General features: G+C 60.3%; 1 protein-coding gene across 5 annotated transcripts in view; it reads right to left on the minus strand.

The window, feature by feature from the left end:
- Positions 1-25,503, minus strand: part of RAP1GAP2 (RAP1 GTPase activating protein 2) — a 76,701-nt gene that overhangs the window by 28,376 nt on the left and 22,822 nt on the right. For 4 of the 5 annotated variants that reach the window (XM_042791447.1, XM_042791446.1, XM_042791445.1 and 1 more), the window contains one exon: positions 808-892. In XM_042791447.1, the coding sequence (XP_042647381.1) occupies positions 808-892 (85 nt within the window). Of the gene's footprint in view, positions 1-807; positions 893-10,042; positions 10,213-25,503 lie in introns of those variants that run through there. The other variant, XM_042791448.1, reaches the window with a different exon arrangement.

The following is a 25,503-nucleotide window of genomic DNA, read 5'->3' on the forward strand; positions in this document are numbered from 1 at the left end:
GCAGAAATGTCTGAGTTTACTCTGACAGAAGCTACTTTTGGTGAACCCGTGTTGCATTTTACCATATTTTCCCATTCATTTCCATCTCTCTGACTTTTCCTGCTGAATCCGCTCCACAGCTTTGCCTCAGGTCACCGCCCCAGCTCTCTGCATCGCCCAGCTCGGCACAGGGCTGCGCACCCCCTGCTCGCTCGAGACTGTTTGAGGGAGATAACTGCGAGCCGGGAGCTGCGGACGTGCCCAGTCAAGCCGGGCTCAAGCAGGACCAGCTTCCAGGTCGCTCGTGACCTTCTCCCGTTGGGTTTGGTTAAACTGCCGGAGGGGCAGAGCCGGGGGGAAGCACTGTGTCCCATGACCTGCTGCCTCCGCCACGGCTAAAGGCGGTGGTGGAGCGGTCCTGGCGCGAGCGAGCGGTGGGTCGGGCCGTGCCAGCAGCGCCTGCCCGCCGGGGATGCACCATCTGCCTCGTGCTGGCAAGCAGCCGCCCGCCGCGGCGCCCGGGGAGGGTTATTAGAAGGGTAACAGCACCGGGATCCTGCACCCTGCTTGGCATCGCCGCTCCTGATTGCGTAACGTGAGCGGCGGTGCAGGATGGGGCCCGCCGGCACGCACGCCCCGCTGCCGCTGACGGCGCCTGAACACGCTGCAGGCTGAACTCCAGAAACCACCTACTGCTGCTCCCTCGGGAACAGCCCAAACCCGTACAGCCGCTGCGTTGGAAGTGCCGCTCCGCACCAGCTTCGGTTTCCAAAACCGGCGCCTCGGCTGGACCACGCGCCCACGGCCCGGCGTCGCCCGCACGCTCACCTTCATGGTCGGCGGGGCGGTGAGGGGGGGGGACAGCGGCCGCTCCGGGACGGTCACATCCGCGCTGTTCAGCAGCTCCTGTTTCCTGAAAAACCAAAGGCAGGCGTGTCAGCTTCCCCCGCACCCCCAGCGAGAGCGCGAGGCGGGAGATAAGGGCTTATCTTTTTTGGCAAAGCCGCGGGCGTGCGGGCTGCCTGCGAAATAGTAGCTTGAATCTGAGAAAAAACCAAGCAGACGGCATAAAAAGATGAAAGAAGTCCTCTGAAGGGCCCGGTGCCCAGGGAGGGCTGGGCCCCCTTCCTGCCCCTCCGAGCGCCCGGGCTCCATCGCCGGGAGCCAGCCGGAGCCCCGCTGCGGGGCTGGGGCGTGGGGACCGCCGGGCTGGGTTTCTATGACAACCCATCCCCATGGTTTCCCTCCATCTGGCACCTTCCCTGCCCGGGCAGGATCCCAGGCCGGCAGCCCCAGTGCCGTGGACGGTGGAGGAGGATTCCAGCCCGGTGACACCGGCGTAAAACCCAGGGACACCCCGGCGTGGGTTTGGCAGGGCCCCGTGAGGGCCCCACTGCTGACCCAGGCGCCGAATCTGGAGGCAGTGAGAGGCGTTGTGAGGATGCGAGACCCCGAGGGAGCGGGGAGCAGTCCCTGTGCCACGGACCCACCACAAAAGCCCCCCCCAAAACCTCAAAAAGGCACGGCCTTGTCCCTCCACTGATTATCTGATCAAAATACCCTGCCCCTTTCACACCAACAGCTTCCCGGGCAGACAACCAAGCCGTCACTCGCAGCAGTACTGCCAGATGCTACTCTGGGGGTCAGAAAATCTGAGATTTAATTTAGTTTCCTCTCGTCCTTGCCAGGTTAGTCCTGCAGAAACCCGGCCAAAATGTCCAACTGTTTATCTCGCAGTAACGAGGTTTGGTTCCCATGGCAGCCTGCCCTGGGACAGCACGGCACGGCGTGCACAGCAGCCGGGCACCGATGCCCGCCGGGGCCCTCCCCAAAACAGGCAGGAGCTGCCAGAGGGTGCGCACCCCACCTCCTGCAACGCCGGCCCCGCCGCCGCCCCGGCTCCTGCCCTCCTGCGCCGGGCCCCAGCTCTCATGACGGCCGGGGACAGCCACAAGCTGGTCACAGGGGAGGCTTGGGTGCCCCCAGCAGGGCTGCGTGCTGCAGGGATGCGGCGGAGATGCTGCAGGGATGCTGTGGGGATGCGGCGGGGATGCTGCGGGGATGCAGCGGGGATGCTGTGGGGATGCGGCGGGGATGCGGCGGGGATGCAGCAGGGATGCAGCAGGGATGCGGCGGGGATGCAGCAGGGATGCGGCGGGGATGCGGCGGGGATGCTGTGGGAATGCGGCGGCGATGCTGCGGGAATGCAGCAGGGATGCTGCGGGGATGCGGTGGGGATGCGGCGGGGATGCTGCAGGGATGCAGCGGGGATGCAGCGGAGATGCTACAGGGATGCAGCGGGGATGCAGCGGAGATGCTACAGGGTTGCGGCAGGGATGCGGTGGGGATGCAGCGGAGATGCTGCAGGGATGCGGCGGGGATGCAGTGGGGATGTGGCAGGGATGCAGCGGGGATGCTGCAGGGTTGCGGCAGGGATGCGGCGGGGATGCAGGCAACTTTTCTATGAGACCACTGGTGCAACAGCGAGTGCAGAACCCCACCACCACCTCTGTGAGCACAGGAGCGGCTGTTCGGCTGCATCCCTGCTAATGAGAGTCTGAGCCGGAGCTTGAGAAGGGCTCCTGCTCCTCCTGCCCCCAGCACAACTGCTCTGGCTAACGGACTTCTGCTCCTGACGGAACCTGACTCCATCTCTTGGAACACGTGTAAATGTACACACATACACGCACAGGCACACACATACAGATGAGCATTTGGGGGAGAGCCCTCTGCGCGCTGCGGGTTGCTGGGAGGCTCCGCAGCCCCCGCTGAGGATCCCAGCCTGCCCGTCCCTCCCAGCACCCCAGCCCAGGCTCGGGGTCCAGCACCTCTCCCCGGCGCTGCGGGCCCGGCGTCAGGGCAGAGCGATGGGGAGCAGCCGGAGCCAGCGGTGCCTCGGAGCCGCGTCCCCGCGGCCGGCACGGTGAGATTTGGAGCTGCCAGGCTGAGCTGCTGACGTACTGCACGTGCGGAGACAGGAGACGCGGGGAGCTGCAGCGCCTGAGACCGCGGGAAGGAAGGGACAAACAGGACACAGATCGATTGTTCTCATTAGCCAACGACCAAGGAAGGAGAATTAATGGGCTCCAGCTGTAGCCAGGGGAACGTCGGCTGGATGTCAGGGAAATTCAGGGCTGGAGTTCAAGCCCATAAATCTGTCCCAGAGGCGTAAGACCGGCCCAGGCCGGGCACGGGGGGGTCCGCACGGCGCGGGCAGGGTGACGCACCGCCGAGCCGGGACCGGCTGCTGGACTGCGGGGACCTGGCTCACGGCCCCCGGGGCCCCGCCGGCCAAATCCTCTGGGACCGGTAATTAGTTGCTGATTGCTGATTGCACCCGCCCGGGGTTTTCCAGCAACGCAACAGCAGCCAGAGTCACTGGGGGAAACACCCAGAGGTTTGTGTCCAAACGTTAATCGTGACCAAGGACTGGCATTTTACATTACCTTAAACCAACATACTTCTTCTTTTCTTTCTTTTTTTTAAATCAGAGCAGGTTAAGTTTGCCTTCCATTATTACATCTCATTTAAGCTCTTCACATCTTCCAGCTTTTCAACATAAGAACTGAATTAAAACGAAGTGGGACGGTGTATGGGCAAGAGCAGAATTCACGTTCTGCCCGTCTGTACTGTTTATCGAGCTCCTTCCCTTTCTCCTCTCCACAAACTCACCATGACTCCACTGCTGAAAAAATGCCGAGGATGACAGATTTTTACTGTTTGCTCTTTGACTTTCTAGGACACTAAAGCACAGACTGATCTAGAGAAAACCACTCATCCTTTGCTCTCCTTGCTTTGAACCCTGAGCTCTGCCTGATTGCACTAATCTGCACAGTGGCCTCAAAGGCATAAAATGTATCAGACTTTGCAAAGATTAAAGTTACAGGGATGCACACAAATAATTTTATTTGATCTGGGATTTGTAGCAGGTTGCCATAGCATCATATTCTAAGTATTATAAAATCACTCACACAACTTAACAACGTGTTCCTCTGTCACATGCTGACTGCTTCTTTGGGGCCGAACTGCTGGAACTGCTCCTGCAATTCCGGGGAGAGCAAAACAAACCCATTCACCAGCCACCGCTTGTAATTAGCCTCCGTGCACTGGAAATATGTTACGTTAAACTGCAACCACAGACTCCGATGATTCAGTCTGCCGTCAGCTCCGAGGTCAAGGGCCACCAGCCCGATTCCCAAACAGATTACCCTCGCGGGATGATAAATGAATCATGAGCAAGATTAGCACGTCTTTATCTACGCACCGGCGCGAGCGGAGGAGCAGCCCCCGGGGAAGCCCCCCGATTCGGATGCCCGCGGGTGCTCCCGGCCGTGACCCGGTCCCTGCCTGGCGCCGGGCGCGTGTCCCCGTGGAGCCTGAACCGCGGCGAAGGGCCGGGGGACGCCGCGCAGCCCCTGCCGTGCCAGCACCCGGCTCCCCCCCACAGCAGCGGCCCCGGGACGTTCAGCCCCCCCCCGGGCGATGCCGGTAGCCCGCAGCAGGACGGCCTCCCTTGCCCCACGGGGACCGGGACCCTCCCGCGGCTCCGCGTCGGCCGTCCCAAAATGCTCGCGGCTCTTCCACCGAGTCCCGCGGCAGGACGGCGCGGCGCGAGAGGAAAACGCAACTCCAGCCCGAGCGCAGGCACAGCCCGGGGGGGGGCACAGGGGGACGGGGAGGGGAAGCAGGAGTAGTGTGATGAGCTGAAGCCTGAGCTCGGCACGGCACAGCTCCGATAAATGGCCTCTGCGATCCGGCACCACAGCAGGCACGCGGCCCCGGCATCGCCGACGTACCGCAGGACACGGCTGCGCTCGCTCCCCGGGGGCTTCGCCCGGCCCTGACACCCCCGAGCCCACCCCGGCCACGGCCGGGTGCCAGCGCCCGGGATGGGCGAGAGCATCTCCGGGGCCGCACAGCCAGACACCGGCCTTCCCAGAAGGCAGCGCAGGCACTGTTTTTGTAATTTTATTTCTTCATTTTTCTCATTAGGCAAATTAAGAGAGAAGGAAAAGAAAGAATTAGAATCCTACATACTTAGTAAATCTAATTAAGGAAATACCTTAATGCAGTTATGCAGGCCCAACCGCAGGGTTCCCTAACAGAGAGGGTGAGATCAGCCCTGCCACCCCGGCACGGGCCCTGTCCCCCCCGGGGGCCGCGCTCGGGGGCACCCCGCTGCCGCCAGCCCCCACCAGGAAGGCACAGCCCGCGAGGCCAGGGCTGCTCCCCCTGCTTCTCCCGAAGGGGGAGCAAATGGGGATTTTTTTCCCCCCCATTTTGAGTGCGTGGGCACTAGTGAGTTCCCAACACAGCGGGGGCGGGTGAAGTCTTTCTCTTGTCTTTAGAGCGTCCCTGATCACATCCCCAAAGCGCCTACAAATTCATATCCTGAACATAGTAAACCCCCACCAAAATATTGAAATTCTGGTTAAAATGCCCCGCTCGGTACAGAGCCAGAGCTGCCAGGACCCCCGGAGCCCCCTGAGCTTTCCCAGCTGAACCCCTGCCTCCAGGCACATGCTTCCCTCCCGCCTTCTCAGCCTAAAGCCTAATGAAAAACTTCTAATGCATCCCACCTCCTTGTTTTGTTCGTCTGATTTACCAGACAAGCTCTAAATTGACACAGTACGTTCATATAAATTACACGTGGGAAGGGGAGATGTCAACATATTATCTGACACGGCAAAGTGTTTCACACTAAGTGGTTAGTTCTACCTTTTGTTACGCTGTGTAAATTAATCATGAAACATTGCAGGTTACCTTTATGCCTACGCTTAATTCTGTGGATGAAACCTGGCCTAAGGAGGTGCAAAACTCTTGCAGCAACAAGTTCAGGCTGTCTAGATGCTGTACCCTTGAGAAGGACAGCAAAGATTATCCTGTAAATTAACAGCCTCTATTTTTGGGCTCATCATTTTTTTGTCCTTGATGGGCATCACCTTGCCAGCTGCTCCCTTTTAGTTTATTCAATATTCAATGTCCAGAGCGTTCAGTTTTCACAGGGGACTGTGCTTCTCTATTGCTGTTCATCCCCAGGCCGCCCCGGGCTAAGCCCCCGTCCCGCAGAGCCGCTGCGGCTCCCAGCACCCGGTGGGGTCCGAGCCCCCAGCCCCCAGCTCCCGGCACACCGGGGAGCGCTGGCCGATACCCCAGGGCACGGAGGCGGCCAGAAGCCCTCGGCCAGCTGCTCACAAACTGCAAAAAAAAAAAAAACAACCAAAAACTCTTTTTTTTTTTTTTTTAATTTTTTTTGCAACAGAGACAAGGGCACCTGGCTGAGATTTTACACTTGGAAATCTGCAGTGAGTGCCTGAACGAAGCACCTTACTCTGACTTTGAACAGCTCTCCGTCCAATCCCAGGGACTCCAGGCAGGCAAGATCTCGCCGCATCATCACTCATCGCGGGGAGGACGCCTGCAGAGGACACGGCTGCTGCAGGGCTCCCACCGACTCCAGACCCGGGCTTCATCCCCTGCACCCGGCGCTGCGGGGCTTAACCAGGCGCCGGGCAGAGCCCCCGCCGCGCAACATCTTCCCTGATAAACTGATTTACCTTGTTACGGCCCTACCCTGAAGCGTTACCTTCTTGCACTGAAGCCTGACAGCAAAGCAAAAGCACAGCATTTTCTGGTCTAGATTTCTTGCAATAAATTATGCATTTGCAGATTGCCAGCCTGCATCTGTGCACACACGGCCTCCCCGACTGCACAGCCTGCACAAGCGGGAACCAAAGCCCTGCTCAGAGCAAGGTGACATTTAACTGCCAATGAGTTCAGCTTTAATTACTCCTCTGCACCGAGAACATTGTTGAGAACAGTCTGGGGCGTCCCGCGCGCGGGTCACTGCTGCGCCGCGCGTTGCCCGTCCCGCTCGGGGCCGGCGAGGAGCTGGCTCCTGCTCTGCCAGCACCCCCCCAGACACTGGGCTCCCTCCCACCGGCCAAGGACTTCCCCCTCGGTCTGCCTAGCAAAGCAAGGCTCGATATGCAAATAATGGTGGAAAGAGATTTTTATCATTTACAAATCCTCTTGTCTGATCTCACTTGCAGGAGCAGAAAGCGGTGATTTCCCACAGCATTTGGGTAAATCAGCCAAGGCACTCACGGACTTTTTAAGACCAGAAGGCTCGTCTGATCCAATTCCTGACAAACACGAGCCAGAGAGCCTTGGGCAGCCGCTTCTGAGCTGATTCAATAATTTGCAAATTGCAGAGAACAGCTCCCAGAAACCAGCGTCTCCAACTGCCGGCAGAACCGCTGCCAAAGGGACCCTGTCCCCGCCGGGGTGGGAGGGGAGAGGCCCAAAACACGCGGGGTGCTGCTCCGGCCAGCGTCCCGCTGCAACAAACGGGGATCAAAACTGCCTTGAGCGGTACCAAGACTTCCCTCCACAGCCCCCGGAGGGAGACGAGCAGCCCTTGCTGAACCAGCCAACCAACAGCAGCCAGAAAGGACATTTGCGCCCTATTCCCAGTCGAGACTGATACACGAATGGGGCGGCGCGCCCACCCCGAGGCACCCACCCACCGGCTTTACCCCGCGAGAGGACGGCCACCACAGCATCACCTCGCTCGCACATGGGACACCCAGAAAAATCGATTTAGATAAAAATACCCAGTTCCAAATCCCAGGTTTCTGGCGTGGGACAGGGGCCGGGAGGGGCCGGAGCCCACCGCAGCAGCGGCCCCCCCAGCCCCCAGCCACCGGTGCAGGTCCCTGCTGCTCCCCCCGCTCGAGCGCGTGGGGCAGGACCTGCCGAGCCGGCGTGGGGAGCGAGGCAAGCATTGCCCCGGCTCTGCGGGGGCAGCGTGTGCCGACGCCGGCTCCTTGTGCCGCACTGTGCTGGGCTGCTAACAAGGAAGGGACACGGGCCACCGGGGACCCTGCAGCTGCCACCGCTCCTGCCAGGCTTGCATATGGCTCATGTAAAGCAAAATTCAATTGCAAACGCAGAACAAAGACCGAATGTAGGAGGAAAAAAAGAAAATAGGAGCAGGTGGAGGAACAGAGTCCCTTTTGACGATGCCGCTAGCAGTCCCTTCCTTTTCCTGCAGATTATGTCACTTTGATGGCCCTGGCAGCTTGCATAAGACGAAGCAACCGCCATAAAGCTCTGCTTGAATTCTTGCAATCGCTCCCATGAAGGCTCCTCAGTCCGCAGCAGACAGGAAAAAACCTCCTCAGGGTCTTGTTCTCCCCTTGAGATTTCTGTGTGACTCTTGTTGTCCTCAGTAAACCCCGCAGCGAGAACTACACTGAGAGGGTTTGTGCTCAACACGATGGTGGGGAAAAAAAAACATTTTAAAATCCCCAGACTCACACATGACCAGCCAGATTTCCGTGAGAGTTCAGAGCCAGATTTTTCCTCAGCCCTCAAGTGTCATGCTGAGCCCATTCATAGAAATCTGGTACCTAGGGGAAAGCCGACTCTTTGGGAAAAGCCTTGCCCGGCGTGACCGGTAAAGCACTCTCCTCCTTCCCTGCCATGCTGGGAGGCGAACGGGATGGCCAACGAGTTTCAGCGGCGACAATCTCCGGAGGAGCACTCGGGCCCCACCAGTGCCACAGCCCCCCCAGCCCTCGGACGCTCCCTACACGCAGCATGTGAGAGTGGGAGGAGAGGCTCTGGAGCGTGGGGGGTGCACGGGGGCCCTGGCTCTCTGCAAGCCAGCCAGCCCCTCCAAAACTTGCTGGCCCACAGCTGGAGCCCGTGGCCTGAGCTATGGCGGGGACGGCCCTTGGCTGAACGGGACAAAACCAGAGGGGCAGCAGCGGGGACGGCCGAGCCCCCCGGGACAGCCCAGCACAGCCCCCGCATCCCAGCCCGGGGGCTGAGCATCCATCCCTGCTGTTCGCTCAGGACCACCAGGACCTGCAGATTGTTTTTTTCCAACTGTTCAGCTTTGATGGTCTGTCCAAAATTCCCAGCAAAGGAGAGGAAAATATATCCCAAAACAACAGCAGCCACACAGGAACTATACGTGAAGGCCGCTGTTAAGTCATAAAAGCATCACTAAAATCCTGCTCTCCACCTCTTGTCCAAGGCAAAGCAGCTTCAGCAGCAGCACCAAATAACAGGGTACAGACCCTGTGACCTGAAACTGTGGGTGAGTAAAGAGCTAAAGCTTCATCCCCAGTCATCTCACTCTGATTTTCCAGCTCACAGAATGGCTGGGGACAGGGGGGAGACTTTACAATAAATATTCCAATTAATCAATTCTTCATTCATATGGGTTTGGTACAAAATCACAAACTGAACCAAAAAAAAAAAAAAAACAACCCCAAAACAAAACCCTACCCTCGATCCGCAGCGGTGCCCGTGTCGCCACCACCCCAGACCAGAGGCATGCACCCTGCCGCGGTTCGGGCGCCTATTTCTTGCTATTTTTAACAACCGAGTGGCCAGAGCAGCACAGTCCCGAAGCAGGGAGAGCTCTCGGTGCGAGCGGGGTGAATCTCTGGAGCAAACAGCAGCTCCCCGTAGGGTGCGGGGGGCAAGTGGGGCTGCGGGGGGACACGCGGGTCTGGGGGGGGGGGGGGGCACGCGGGGCTGCGCGGTGCAGCCCGCGAACCCACCGCCGCGAACAGGCAATTCCCTCCCGAACGCGAAGTTGAACACCAAGAACAGCCCGTGGCTCGGCCGAGGGAAGATGGAACCGTTCGTGGGCTGTTCCCGGCGGGGAGACAAAGCCGCGGCGCCGAGTTGGGGCAGTTCCGCGAAGGCGGGCGATGCGCGGCGGGGACCGGTCCCTCTCGCCCGTCCCCAGCGGGGAGACACGCGTGTCCGGGCTGAGAGCGCGGCCACCCGCGCGCCTCACCCTATAGCTCGCGATGCACGCACACACGCGCACCCACGCCGCGAGCCGCCCGCCCGCAGCCCCGCGCCCACCCCAATGCCAACCCCCCCCCACGCCCCTCCGTGCCCGGCTCCGCGCTGCCACCGCTCACCCCACCCCACCCCAACCCCGCGGCCGCCCCCCGCAGCCCCCAGCCCCGACCGCCCCCCCCCCCGGCACCGGGACCCCCCCCCCCCAACCCCCCCCCCCACTTCCCCGGGTCACCTTTTCTCCTTGCTCTGCCTGCGGGAGCGGTGCAGCAGCCCGATCAGCACCACGGCCGCCCGGACCCCGGCCCGCCGGGAGCGCAGCCCCCCGCCCGGCCGGGACATCGCGGCCCCGGGCCCGGCACCTGCGGGGGGGGGCGGCGGCTCCGCTCCCGCCTCCGCGCCGCCTCCGCGCCCGCGCTGCCCTGCGCCGCCTCCCGGGGCTGCGCGGGGATGGATGTGCTCCCCGCGGAAGCGGCTGCGGAATGGCGACCGCTTCTCCTTTCCCCCCTTTTTTGCCCCCCCAAGGCTGTGCCCCCCCCTCCCTCCCCGCTCCCCGCGGAGCGTCAGCCCCTGCTCCGGCTCCGGAGCGCGTTAAACGAGCAGGAACCTCATTTTCCGCGGCCGAGCGTCGCCACCGGCGCTGCCTTTCCCCACCGCCCGGCTTTTTGTGGAACAGCCCGCCTGGCACCCGCAGACCGGGCTCTTTAAAGGGCTGAAGTTATATTACAGCCCCCTTAAAACCTGAACAGAGGGAAGGAATTTTTATATATTTTTTTTTCTCCCTCCTTGCAAACGTTTTTTTTTTTTTTTTTTTCTGCCTTTCTCAGACATTAGCAAACCTTCCCTGTACGGGACGGCTTGGGCCGAGCCAGGCGCCCGCTGTGCTGGTGCCAGGGATGAACATCCCTCCCTGCTGCAGAGCTGGAACCAGGCCTGGGAGCAGCACAAGCCCTCCGGCTTGCCTCTTACACTGCAAAGCTGGCACACAGCTTGTTCCAGGAAATATATAGATATAATTTTTTTTTATTAAGTAAACTGTAAATGATCTACTTCACAACCTCAGCACCTTTCCCTGGAAGTCTTTGTTGCCATGGTGATAAAACACCCGGGTCTCTCTGCCCCCCTCCCTCACCTCCCATCTCACCTTCCTCCTCTGCGAGTTTAATTTTCACAGGAATTAAACACGGGACTAGCTACAGCCTTTCGAGCATGTTCCTGCTTAGAGGGATGAAGCACAGCCTGTGCTGCAGCCCTGCCAGAGGACACGCAGGTGAATCTCCAGCCCAGCGCGTGGCTGAAACATCAGCATCTGCCCCAAACCCACCCGGTGCTCCGCAGCTTTGCAGCCAGCCTCAGGGACGTTGTAATAATCCTGCTGCGTGGTCTAACCAAGCCCATGAGAGCACCCCCGGGGGTGCTCTGGCTGGCCTGGCCGTCCAGCAAATTGTCACGGCTGACAGGTCAGGGCTTTTGGGGGGGACCCTGCCACCAACGGGCAGCCTGACGGGCTGCGGGGCTGACCACAGCCACCCCATCACGAGCATCCCACCCAAGTGGGAACCCCCCCGCCCCGCAGCAGCTCCTGGGGAAAGCTGGGGAGAACAGTCCTGGCTCCTCGCCCCGCGGGGCGGCCGTCAGCGCCGTGCAACAGCCCGGCCCCGGAGCCCGGGCTGCCTGGAAAGCCCCTGGCCAGGGCAGTCAATCATTAACCGTGCGTGGGGCTCTCCTGGCAAAGTCCACAAGAAATGTGTTTGCTCCGGAGCGAACAGCTCGCAAAGGCCACAGACCACATCTGGCACTGGGCAGCCGCTCGCGCTGCCACCCCCCGCCCGCCACGCTTGGGGTGATCCACACGACCTCAGCTCTGGCCTTTTCTAGCTACATGTTTCAGCACAATCTCTAACTGGATGTACTCTTTAAATTCGAAAAAGAAGAAAAACACATCATCACTGTAATCTATGCATTCAACTGTAAGTCAGATAAGAATACGTGCCGTGTTATTTTTGTCGACATGCCACGTTAATTCACCCCAGAAGAACCTGACAGCAGCTCAGCCATCGCCGCACCATCCACGTTGACCTACACAGCACACGTATAGCTCTTCAAAGAGTCAAGATCTAAACTTAAATCCAAGATTTGGACTTTTGTATTTCAACAGACCTCAGCGGGTCCCTGGGAAGGCTGAAGCAGCAGGTGGTCTCTCCAGCACAGTAATTCCAGCAGACGAGTGCCGAGGTCCCCACTCCCCCACAAGAAAAAGCCCAACCCACTCTCAAAACACCCCAAAACGCATTTCTGCCTCCTCAGTACAACATCAGATGATGCCAAACGGCGTGCAGTGGGTAAAAGAATTCTGTTAAACCTGGGTGCTACCTTCATCCTCACTGGCAGGGAAGAGTGCTTAACTCATGCTGCAAAGCCTTTTAATAAAGTTTTTGTTGGATCAACAAATCTCTTTGTTCTTGCAGAAAATACCTGGCTGCTTCCTTTCAAGCAGGAATCACCAGGCTGACAAATTTCTCAGGCATAGCAAGAAAAAAAAAAAAAAAAAAAAAAAAAAAAAAAGGGAAAGAAATTAGAACCCATTTCCATGTCAAATTATACCAATTCTCCAGCACCTCATTAGCTTCCAGTTAATGGGGGGGGAGGGGTTTTAATTTTAAACCTTTTACCTCTTGCATTAAACAGGCAGCTTCAAATTTCATTGAGTCTCTCCCTCTGGAGACATTTTCCACTGTCTCTCTTCCCCTTTTCCAGACAAGTTAAGTATTAATCTCCTCTTGGTTTATGCTGAAGTGGCTTTGTATTGATTTTTAAAGATGTTCAATTCTCTCATATTTGGAAATAGAGAATCACTTTAAGCAGACACACTCAGCCATATTTTCTTCTCCACCCAAATACGGAAAATGAGCCTGCGCTGTAATCAATTTTTCTGGACTCCCTTGCAGCTGATTTGTAATTTATAAGACGAGGGCAGGACAATAAATGGCGAGGGGCTGGCAGGGCAGCGAAGGCACGGGGTGGGGGCTTGGCACCCGGGTTGCACCCATGCCACGCCACAGACCCACCTCCCCTCTCGCAGAGACAGGGCTGCGGGGGAAACGCCAGAGCCCCTTTGCTCCCCCCAACCCAGCACAAACAAGGTCCCACCTGGCGATGGCAACACCTTCCTAGGAGGAAATCCAGGGATGTCCTAGGAGATCTGGACGCTCAGCCACTGGACGCACAGGTGAAGGGGCACCAGGGGCCTCCTGCTCCCGAGGACACCGCTCGTGGCTGCGAGGGGTCCCCGGAGAACCTGCCCCGTATTTCTTACGTTCTGCCATCTGATAAACGGCTCCAGGACGGGCTGGGGCAGGATGTGCCAAGGGAGGCATGTGAACGGCCCCTGCCCGCCTTCCCCAGCGCCTGCCCCTCTCGAGCCCAGGGGGTCGTGTCCCCCCCCTGCACACAGTGACCATCTCTGCTCGCTGAAGGGAGGAGCAGGAGCAGGAGCAGGAGCAGGGAAGGCATGGCCAGCCACGGGCACGGCTCTGTGGGTCACTGGGGCACCCTGACCTGGGAGCAGGGCCAGGTCTCCTTGGCTCCTGCAGCGCATCAGCCGTGGTGTGTGTCCCCAGTTCAGCCTTTGCTCTCTCCAGGAGAGGATCCCATCAAACCCATCCCAGCAAGGGGCGAGTACTGTGCCCGCGTCCTCGTCGGCTACAGACACCCCCTGCGGCACATCCCCCCAGCCCCACGCCGCGTCCCCGGGCCCCGGCCAGCCCCTCGTCCCCGCGGCGAGGCCACCAGAGCATCGCCCTCCTAAAGGTTTGTGAGAGGGCCACCCTGCCGGGGCCAGCACCCGCGAAAGCCCTCTGGCCAGTGCCCACGCAGACGTGCCAAAGGGTGCCTCGTAAGACAGAAAGCTGCGGCTTGAGAGGCTTAGACTGGAAATTGGGAAAACCAAGGAGGTTGGGTCGGCCCTGGAAGAGGTGCCCGGAGGGGCTGCCAGCTCCCATCCACGGAGGTTTCCCAGGCTCGGCTGGAGGGAGCCACAGCCCGCTCTGCGATGGAGCCTGGACCAGAGACCACGAGCTCCCTCCCTCCCGACACCAGCATTTCTGGGCTCCAAGTCTCCATCCTTCCTTTAAAAAATCAGTATTGCCTCTGCAGTGACTAAATAACCTCCAACTTAGGCAGATGCCCCTGGTTTATGAAGAAATAAATCTCTCTTTAAAAAGTGCCCTGACGTTTTCGCTTCAGAGAAAACAGTTTTGCAGCTAACTAGGAAGCTGGGTCCCGAGGGGCTGGAGAGAGCTCACTGCAGGTTAGGACAATTACACGCCGCGATTAATAAATCACCTGGGTGGCTGGCTCATTTATGCACAGCCTGGCACTTTCTTCTGGACACTCTGCTAAGAAAGAAGGATCTGAAAATACCAGATTGTGACAAGATCAAGCCTTCATCCCTGATAATACTGAATCTCCTGTGAATAAATGACACTATTAATATTATTAAGCAGCCGTGTATTTATGGGATAACTTTGGCTTTTGTGTTAATGCTGCAGCGAGATTAAATCACCCATCGGTGAGCAGCCCGGGGCCGCCAGCGGCCACGTCCCCACACGCGAAGGCCCCCGCGGCCCCGTCGCTCCCACCTGAGCAATGGGCACAGCCGAGCCCAGCTCCGGTGCCTCAGGGCTCCCCCGGCCAGGGCCGCGGCGCTGCCTCGTCAGCCGGCGCAGGATACGTCCCCGGCGCCCCCCGTGCCTCCCCGTGCCAGAGTTATTTCTGGTTCCCTCGCTCACGGGGACAGAGCCAGAAATACACGAGCTATGCCGGGCATTTCCCACGGCCGGGCTGGAGGCACGGCCAGCCCATCCCCGCAGCGCCCTGGCTGAGCCGGGGTGCACCCTGCCAGGGCTGGGGCAGCCCCGGGGACCCCCCGCCACCACCCCGGGGACCCTTCCCCACCGCCCAGGCGCTCGCCTGGAGACCCCCGCGGGTGCTTCCCCCCACCCTGCCCGGCTGGGGGAGCCGGGATGGGGAAAGCTGTGCCAGCGCCCGGGAAACGGGGAGGAAAGAAAGGAGCCGAAGCAACACGGACCGAAAGACAAAAATAGTAACTGGTTCTCGGCAAAGGAGCAGTCACATTCCGGCTGTCCTGGCTTAGGAAGAAAAGGATTTGGGAGCTTGCAAACTAGGGAGAAAGCGATTATAGTGTTTCAAACAGTGCTGCAGCAGGAGGATAAGAGTGCATCCGGTTTTAAGAGAAGTATCACAAGAAACAGAGCTTTAGATTATGTTACATCCAGCCCTAAGTAATCTGATTAGAGATTTATTTTATGGCTTCAGTTAGAAAGACATAGAGGAAATACCGAGGAAGCATGAAGCTGGCTCCTCCATGCAGGCAACACAAAGCCAGCACGCCACAAGTTTTCTGTCTCAAAACGGTGTGAGACGAGTGTGACCGGCCAGCAGCGACCTCAGCCCCGCTGGATCTCGAGTGAGTGGGAGGGATGGGTGCTGGGGGCAGCCCCGGCTCCCCCGCCGTGCCGCAGCACCCAGACCTCGGCAGCACCCCCGCTCCTCCACACAAGTACTGGATTGATGCACAAAAAGGCATTTATCTGCCCAGTTCCACCAGGAGCAACACAAGGGTGAAGCCCGTCCCCGTCACAAGCGCACACAACCATCCACCTTCTGCCTGACTCGGGGCCGAGCGTGGCTGGCGACGTTTCATCTCCCCAGCGCAATTATCAGCCTTCCCGGGAAATAAGCAGGGAAAGCAATCAAAGCCGCGATGAAAGAACAAAAATTCATCATGAGCAAACGACCTCTCGCCGCAGAAGGAAGCCGAGGCTCCGGCAGGTATCGCCAGCCGGTCGAAGCGAGCCGGCCCCTCCCGAGAGCGGCAGCGGGGCCGAGGGCCAGCAGCGCCGCCGGCACGGCGCCCGCGAGGGCTGCGGGGCGGCCGGGAGCCCGGGTGAGCAGCACGGGTGCACGTGGGCACCCGTTCCGTGGTTAACGAGAAGGGGCTTCGGGAGGTAAAGCGATCGCAAACAGACGACCCAAAAATAACCAGGGGCTCAGACCCGCCCCCGTTTTGGCTGCACCCTCTGCACAAGCCGGCGTTTCCCTAGAGCTGGGGCAGGGCTCCCGCTGCACCGCGTGATGTCCCCTCGCTGCGTTTGAGACACGCGGGCAGCAGCACTGAAAGCGCCTCCCAGCACCTCAGAGCAGGCATCGGTGGTAAAAAAAAAAAAAAAAAAAAAAATTATAAAAAGCCACAGCAAATAGGCCAAGCCCTCAAAGGGCCACAACATCCACACTTCCCTACGGGGAACCGCGTTGCTGGCTGTTGGACATCCCGGTGCCCGGCTGCTCCCCCACCTTCATGGGCACGTGCGAACCCTCCTCGGCCACAGGGGATCGGGAGTGGCCACGTACCGGAGGGGGTCTGAGGGCCAGTGTGGAGCAGGCTGGAAGGGAGAGGGGCTCTGCCATGGACCCCAGCTGGGCACTTGTGCATGGGGTGTTACTCACAGCCCCCCGACGCTGCTGCATAGCGCAACAGCACGCGGAGTACAAACTGAGATATCTCTGCCTTAGCCCAGCGATAAAAAGTGAATTTGTATTACCACACTACAGTTAAACTTTGAGCACAAAACCCAGGAAGGTGACCCGTACCACAGCACTGGTGACGGTACAGCCGGGCCCCGGGATCTGCCCGCTGTGCGATCGGCACGATGCCCCTTCCCTTCCCCTGAGCAGCGGAGAGAAGGAGGCAGCAAATATTTGCCTACTTAGCAGGGCTGGCGGGGGATCAAACGCATGGCTATTTGCTCAGGCGCGAGAGCTGCTGGGTTTTGCACCGCAGAGCGCGGGTCCTGCCTGCGTCCGCTCCGCCAGCACCAGCCAGCACCCACCCCCCCCCCGCCGTGCCCCCCGCCCCTCAGCCCCCCTCACCCAGCACCCCCCGGCACCAGCGGCAAGCAGCCACGCTCCTTCAGTGCCTCCTCCTTCTCAGCTTCCCTGGCCACCCTTCGAAATGGCAGCCTTTTAATTAGATGAGCTGCAGATTACCCTCTCAGGCCCCTCCTCTGGCGCAAGGCTGGCCGGGGGGGTACGCACCACGCACACCCCAGACACGACCCGGGGCAGCCAGCCCAAACCTGAGCCCTCGGCAGGGTCACGCCGGTCCCTCCCTCCGGCAAGCGGGGCAGCAAAGCCTGACGAGAGGTGCCCCCCAGAACCGTCCCGCAGCGCCAGCCCTGCTCGCGGGGAAGCGTCACCCCAGGCGCAGGTCCCGCCGAGCCGGGGGCTCATCAGCCCACGCGTCGCTGCCGCAACGGCCCAGGCAGCAAGGGCTCATCCAGCCCAGGATGACTACCAAAACCCCAGCCCTGACGTGCAAAGAGGCCTTGCCGGCAGAGCCAGGCCACACAAACGAGGGCAAAGCATCCAGGGCTACCGCAGCGACGCTTCCCAGATCAAACTCTCTGGGGTGAGACCTGAGCGTTCAGTTCTCTGGTCTGTGTTTGGTATCAAACCATCTCTGATTGTCCAGGGGGCTTAGACAGCTGGATCTGCTTCCTGCAAGAAGATATACAGGTATCTTTCTGTCTACTTATCTACAGATATCTATCTACAGGAGTCCATATGTCTATCTATAGGTTCTCACGGTTTTATTTTTGGAGTCATTCCTCCTTCGGCAGCCTCCGGAGAGACACAGCTTTGATAAGAAGCTCTTAGGAAGCACCTTCCCACCACACGCATCTGGGACTTCAAAACAAGAGTCGCGTTTCGGCGCTGAGCCCACCCTCCAGCGCCGGCGAGCAGAGCCGAGCTGCGCTGGCCCCGGCTCCTCGGCACGCCGCGGGGCCAGCAGGCAAGGGGGTAAACCGGAGCTGGTTTGGGGACAGAGAAATGGTAGCATGGGGAGATGAAGTGAGCTGCCCAAGGCTGGGCAGTGAATCGGGGACAGAGGAGCCGGCGGGCAGGGAGCCCCGGGGCTGACTGTGTCATTTCTGATGGTTAAACACAGCACAAGGCCGGCATGCCTCCGACAGCAGCACAATTATAAGGAAATTGTACTCTTGGTAATTCGGGGTATTTTTCCCTGAGAATACAGGCTTTCTGGAGCGATGAGCTCCAAGATTCCAGCATTCAATTAAATTAGATCCGATCATCAGAGGAAATAAGTCTTTACAGCACGAGCAGATCCTTTGAATTTTACTAGCAAACCAGTGAACTAAATGTCATCATTTATCATTAACATCACTAATAGAGCCAGATTCAGGATGCGCAGCAAACACAAGCCACACGCCCAATACTTCCAGCACCACCAGCACCCTCCTCAGCCCTTGGTCCCCCCCCACAACACAGACCAGCCCTGAAGCCGTTATTCCCATCACTTGCCATCAGCATCCAGCCGGGAAGCTTAGGATTAGGCCCAAACTTTAACTTCAGCCAAGCAGTGCCCCTTCCCGAGGGTGCTGCAAGGGATGCGGGAGCAGGGGGGAGATGGGGAGGAGCGGGGTGGGCTCAGGCTCCCAGGGGTGCGTGCTGGAGCCCACCCAGCCTTTTGGGGAGAGCTGCTCTGTGCGGGCTCTCAGCAGCCACGGGCAGGGGGTGCGGGGAGAGGCGCGGGGCCAGCCAGCGCTGCTGCTCCTGCAGCGACAGGCGATGCTGGTCCCTGTCCCTGAGCCCAGCTGCTGCGGGAAGCCACCACCTCAGCCCCGTCCCCCCGAGAGCTGACCTCGGGCTAAACACCCCAAAGCTCCCAGCGACGGCGTCGGGGGGGCAGCACGGTGCCACCAGGCCCACCAGTCTAAAACCCGACCCCAGGGGCCACGGCAGCCCCTGGCACGTCGGTGCTGCGCGGGGGTCCAGCGCAGGGGGTTCTGTGGGGCTGGGAGGGCTCCTCGCCGGGGCAGGGCGAGCAGGGGGGCTGGTGGCCGGAGGCAGATCCCCGGGGCTGCTCTGGCTGCGCAGCTGGCCGGGGAGGGGCTGCTCCAGAGAAGGGTTAATCGCATTATGTAAAAGAGGAGCCGCAGCCAAGCGGAGCGCACGCCTGGGCCTCTCTAATCCCCCTCGCCCGGGCAGCGGCACCGCAGCCGCTCCCTCTCCCGAGCCCCCCCACCACCGCAGCGGCAGCCCCCCAGCCCGACAAAAGTGTCAGGACTGGGGAGTTCATCTAAAGATGCGATGGGGAGACGGCAGCCTGCAAGGACGACCAGCCTGGCACCGCCGCACGTGTCTGCGGGAGCTCGGGAAATATCTGCTGTCTCCAGGCCTTCACTGCCCCTCGATGCTGGGGCGTTTTGGTGACGGGGAGGTATCGTGGCCGCCCCTGCTGCGATGAGCCCCCGCGTCCCACAGGAGCAGCACCAGCAGCCGGGCAGCACCGCAGCCGGGTGCCACGTAGGGAGAAACACCCTCTACCTCCAGAAAGCTCGGGGGGGAGAGCAGCGCCCTGCTTTGCTGCGCTCACCGGTGCTGAACGGCGAGGGGTGGTCACGGGTGCACGCAGGAACGTGTCCTGGTGCCATGGGGGGCAGTGGCCAAACCAGCAGCCCCCCAGCCCTTGGCAGCTCCCCCAGGAGATGCCGCCGTCTTGATTACCCGTCTCCCTCAGACACCTGGTTTGATGTCAGCGCATTAAAAGACACATAATTTGTGGAGCTAAAACACAGGTATTATCTCAGTGACACATCTGTACAGTAGGGAATGTGCCGAAGTCAATCACATTCAGAAAGGGATTTCTATTGCTCTACAGCTTTTTCCTTGCCTCTTGCTCCACATCAAAAAGATAGAAAATGATGCTGCTGTTAGCTGGAAACCTGCCATCTTCCTCGTTAAATCACCTCGCGCTGTGCAACCTCATCGACGAGTGGGAAGAAGAGACGCGGCTCAGGCGTGCCGGGGCTGTGGGAAGGGGGGTACGATGCTCTCGCTGGCGGCTGGTACCCACACCCACACGCAAGGGAGGCTGCTCCGAGGGGTTCCTGCTCCACGCTGGCTCCTCCCGCACGCTGCCCACACCGCCGTAGGGTCCCCGGGTGGTCGGTGGTCCTCGCTGGGAGACATGCCCGCGCAGCACGGGGACACCCTGGGCATGGCAGCAGCTTTGGCACAGCAGCCGCCGTGACCACGTCCAGCCGTGGGCGACGGCACAAACCCAGTCAGAAGGAAAATTCTCCTTTCCCACCCGCCTGGGCTGCAGAGAGGGGATGAAAGGACACGGCTTACGTGTCCCCTTTGTCAGCCCTTCCCTGAGCACTGGCAGTCCCCAGGAGCAGACACAGACCCCCCAGCCTCATCTGCACTTCTCACCATCATGTTCTCACCTTCCTGCCTGCCAGCACAGCCCCCTGTCCTGGAGCTTAACGCGCAAGCAAAGAGCGAAAATGCACTGGGCTTGGGGAGCTCCAGTGAAGACCTGATGGAAACCCAGCCCCGCTTCCGAGCCCGCGGTGCAGCTGGGAGGGCTGGTTATCACTCCCACGCGAACGCTGAGCTCTGCGCTCCAAATCGGAGAGGATTAACACCAAGTTGCTTGTAGGAGGAAGGAGCTGTCGCAGTCCCTGGCGTGACACCGGTAACATTTGAGGGGAACGAGACAGGACGGTGTCTGAAAGGAGTGACCTTTGAGTCTTCACAGAGACTTCAGAAAGTAGCTCTGACCTATTCAAGTCCCTGCCAAACACACGTCTCCTCTGGGCGGGAGTCGGAGACGAGCCAGGTTTAACAACAGGCTTTGGAAGATGCGAGGCCCTCGGATCTTGTAGGGGCCCAGCGCTGGTGTTTGCTCACCGAGCACGACGATGGCATCATGAGCCCCACGGGAAACGACGCCCCGGCGACGGAGCGGGCCGTGTCGCGACAGGGACGGCGGGCGATGCCGGGCAGCTCCCGGACACCAGGCACAGCACTTGCGACACCCATCCTGCCGCGCCGCGGGGCTCGCAGGCACCGGGACCCCGCCGCCGAGAAGGAAAAGCGGCAGCCGGCGGGAGCGGTGCAGTAATTAACACAATTATCATCAGGAACAAGCCGCAGGCTTTGGCACGGTGCCGGCGCTCCCACGCCGGTGCTCCCTGCCCTGCTCCGGGCTCCTCGGCTCAGCGGAGCCGGGGCTGTTCGCGCTCCCCAAATCGCACCCACCCCAGCAGCACAGGCACGGGCTGAGCGGGGTAAAAGCTTCTCCGAACCTCCAGCACCGGCCGGCAGTGGGGGGCCCTGCCCCGGGCCAGCCCCACTGCACCCCTCGGCTCCCACGGAGAGCCCTGTCCCCCCCCACACCCGGATATTTGGGAGCACGCACCCACGGGGGAATGGTTTCTATTTCTCCAGACAGTAAGGTTCCCTCCCCCCACCACAATAATATTTGCTTTTAGAAGGCTGTTATTGTTCCGAGCAGCTGCCTTTCGATTGTCTGTGAACACCTCCTATTTTGACAGGCTATAAATATGGCAGGAGGAAAGATATATAAACCAGCACAGTTTATTAATTCTGAAACAGAGCTAAAAATAGACCCACGTGGGGTTGCTAAGTCCTCTGGGCAGATGTAATTGTGGATAATCTAGCTTTAAATATGTGAAGGCTGTTTTGACAGCAACAACAACATTTTAACATATGGGACTGAGCAGCAGACACGAGCAGAACGCGCCGCTGCGCCACCTCCGACGTTGCCGGGAAGCGGCGTTTGCATCGCCGGATCCCAGCCCGCTGCCTCTGCTCCGTGGCTGCGGTTCCTGCAGTAAAAAAACCCCAAATAAATCCAGGTATCTACAGCAAGCCACCGAGGGGAAAGCACCTAGCCAAACACCAAGGGGAGTCTCCCAGGGCGGGAGCATCAGCAGAGCTGTGCCAACACCCTCCCTAAAATTTGATATAGATAAGGCTTACCGGATTAATTGGCCAAAACACCCCAAGTCCTCAAAGCCGACAGCACCTTTCTCCTCCCGGGAGAGCTTCCCCCATCCCAGGCAGGCTTCAAAGCGTGCTGCAAGGATGCTGCGCAGGCCTGGGTGTCCGTGGGGCGGCCCGGGCGATAACCGCCCTTCCACGAAGAGGGAAGCGCTCCCGCCTGCTCGCCGGAGATAGGGGGGAGACGTTGGGACTGCCCAGGTTCTGCGAATCCCCGGCCGAGGCAGCACTGACTGTGCCCCTGCCGCCCTGAGCACCCGTCCCCTGGCCACCGGCGCGTCCTCGTTCGTCACCTCCTGACCCCGGCTGTGCCCCCCCAGGCGAGGGTCTTTTCCAGCACAGCGCATCGTGACCGGCCGCGCGACGCTGCTCGCGGGGACCCTGGGCCCAGCGCCCGCCCCGGGAGCTGATGAGCAGCGACCGACCCCTCCAGCTTGTCCTTCTCCCACCGCTGCCCACGTGCCAGTGGCCGCTGCTGCCCCGCTGCCTCTTCCAGCTCCAGTTTGGAGCCCCGGAGCCTCAAACATTCCCCTCTTCGCAGCACCAAGGGTCAATGCCCCCAGCCCCAGGGTGGCTCCTGGGGCCCTGCCCCATCCTCACTGCTGGGGCGATGAGGACAAGGGGGGCACTTGACCAGACCTGACCACAGCCCCTCGAACCCTGCTCAATTTTTCTTCTTAAAATGATATGGTGCCTCAGCAAAAAGAACAGCTCTGGTACCCAGTGAAAGTCATTTCTGTCCACAAAGAAAGCAGGATATCATTAAGGCTCCCATCTCCCAGGCTGGTTTTCCCCCTCTGGGAAATACATGTGATTTTTGGGGGTGGTTCTGCACTTGAACATGGCGTTGGTGGGATGCCGTGCTGTTTGAGCTCCACCAGCCGCTGCCCCCAGCCCAGCGAGTCACCCCAGCCCAGCCGCAATGTCCAAACCCCAGCGCTGTGTCAGCCCTTCACCGGGAGAACCCCTTCCCCTTCACCCCCGAGCATGCCAGGGGGCAACGGGCACAGGCAGACACCCCCCGCCCTGGCACTCGCCCTGCTTGAGTTTATCTTTAGTCACAAAAGAGAGACAACAACAACAACAAAAAAAAAAAAAAAAAAACAAAAAACAAAAAAACAAACACTAAAGAGAAACCCCCAGATGCGTTTCCATGCCAAGGACATCAGGTGTAACCCCCGGCATCGCCGCCTGTAGCCGTGCCAAGCCCGGGGGCAGAAGAGCAGCAGCACCTACTCCCGGCCCCAGCGGGCACGTGGCTCCGGCAGTAGCATTTTGGGGACGTGCGGGGTGTCTCTGCACCCCCAGACGGTCCCCAGGCAGGGCAGAGCCCCGGCGGGGCGGGACCGTCCCTATCTCAGCCTGGCAGCCAGCGCTGCCGTGAGGGCAAAGCCCAGATTTCGGCGCGGTGGCCGGGGCTGGGTCGGGCCCTTGGCGAGGCGGCGGGACCCGCTCGGCACCGCAGCCAGGCTCTGGCCCCCCGCCTGCTCACCGGGACCCACCACAGCCCCGGCCACCCATCCGCGGGCCACCGGCCCCAAAACCGGCAACAAAAACACTCTGACAGACTGATTTCTTTGCATAAAAAGCAAATAAAGCGGCAGCAGGGAGGGCTGGCTGATGATTCACTCAAGTCCCCCGACACGCTGCCCTACTTTCACCCCAGTTTCACATTCTGCCTTTTAAATTACTGACTCCCAGCTTTGCCTCCTCATGCTGAAGATCCTGGGGGTGCACAGGGGGTGCATGCTGGGGTGCAGGGCCTGGCAGCTCAGCTCAGCGCTGCGAGGGTCCCCAGGGCGCAGTGCCGGGCAGGACCCCCCACACACACCCCAGGAGCAGCGGAGGCAAAGCCAGCGCCCGGTCCCTGCTCCCCCCGAGGGCACCGAGCAGCACCCCATCCCCTGCAGCCCCCCGCCCAGCGCTCACACCAGCACCCGGAGGGGCGACCGCCCCAGAGCCACCCATGATGCGAACGAGGTGCCGGGACTTGCAGCACCCCGGTCGCCAACAGACAGAAACCCCCCCCCCCCGTACAGCCACGCAGCACCGGGACCCCCGCGCCCCAGCCATGCCAGGGCTCCCCTCGCTTTTATCCGCCCGCAGCAGGAGGAAGCGGCAGCCGAAGCCAAGCGCTCGTGTGCCGACTGCTGGCATGCCTGGGAAGAGGCTTCAGCCACCGAAGCACCAGTGCAGACTGGGGGGGCCCCAGCCGAGCACCCGCGGGCTGCAGCGGGTTGGGATGGAGCCTCCGAAAGGCCCCGGGCTGGTCCCGCACCTCGGCGACCCGCTGCCTCTCCCACCTCGTCTGCCTCTGCCCTGCAAATAAAGGACTTGGAAATGCTCGCACACATGCCCATCTCCTCCTCCCAGAAGAGAAGGGTCGAATTGGACTGCTCAGGTCTGGATATACACCCAAAACTGGTCAGAGGGGAGCTGCTGCTTTCTATTTTTATTAAAAAAAAAAAAAAAAAAAAAAATCCAAAACAAACAAACAAAAAAAAAGAAACAACCAAACTTCCCTGAATCACTGAAGGACTTAAATCTGGATGGGGTGCATCCAGAGCCCAGGGCAGCTCTGGTCCCCCCCCCAGCACCAAGAGCCGGGGGGGGTCCCAGGGCTTCCCCCTCCCCCTGCCAGCCAGTGCCCTGCCAGGCAGAGCTGTCACCTCGGGTCTGCACAAGGACCGCACCGACGTTTATCCGCGCAGCCCTCGCATCCCCCCGCCCGCAGGAGGTGGCTCCGAGGCAGCAGACGGCGAGCGGGGACGGCGGCTGCAGCAGCGGGGACCCGTCACCGTCCCTGGCCGCCCGCCCGCAGCGTCCCTGGCACCCGCGAGGGGCTTCGTCCCGGCAGGGACCCGGGCACGAGACCCGCCGCCAGCACGAGGGACTCATCCTGCCCAGGATGCCACGTGAGCCACGGGCCCCCGCGCTGCCACCGCCCCGCACCCCACGGTGCAACCCGGATCTCCCAGGGGAGCAGGCAGAGCGGCGGCTTCGCCGGGCGGGGAAAGGGTGAAGGAGGTAAATGGGGTTCACACCCCAGATCCAAAGGGACTGTGCCTTGGCGGGGTGCGCTCTGCCTCCTCGTCACCGCGTGAACACGGGGGAAACCCTGCGAGAACCCGCCCGACGCCTGCGAGGGGACCCATCACTGACAAGTTTCCAGCAAAACTTTACAAAAAAAAAAAAAACAGGGTGAGATTAGGGTCAGGGGATGGAGAAAAATGGTGTAGAAAAAGCTCAGAAGAATTCGCTGTGATTAGATGAGCCACGTGCACATCAGTAAAAATTAATATAACTGACAGCAGCAACATCAGAAAGAGAAGAGGCATCACTCCAGGGTGAGAAGAGTGTCCGAGCTGGCGGGGTGATGCATATTAAACAACCTTCCCCTCAGCTGGGTGCCCGATTAACACTCACCCACACAGACCCAGTTAGAGACTCTGCCCAGCTCTCGGCTTCGCCCCTCCAGCCCCAGACCTGATTTTAACCAAATTTAAGGTTTTCTCCGAGTCCCAGGGCGTCCTTCACACACCAGCCCCGTACGCTCAGTTCTTCTCCTGCATTTCTGCACCAGAGCAGAGATAACTGCCCCCCCGGCACACCGGGCAGGAGGGGGGTCTCGGTGGGAGGGGGGTCTCGGTGGGAGGGAGGGGGTCTCAGCATCCCTGGAGATAAGCACTTGTGGATCAAATGAAAGAGGAGGCCTGCCCGCCTCCCCTGCTGCTCGGTGGTAGGTTTGACAGTTTTTTCTTCGCAGTGTAAGGCATATAC

The sequence above is a fragment of the Tyto alba genome, unplaced genomic scaffold, assembly GCF_018691265.1.
Source record: "Tyto alba isolate M040663 unplaced genomic scaffold, T.alba_DEE_v4.0 Super-Scaffold_19, whole genome shotgun sequence".
Taxonomy (NCBI): Eukaryota; Metazoa; Chordata; class Aves; order Strigiformes; family Tytonidae; genus Tyto; species Tyto alba.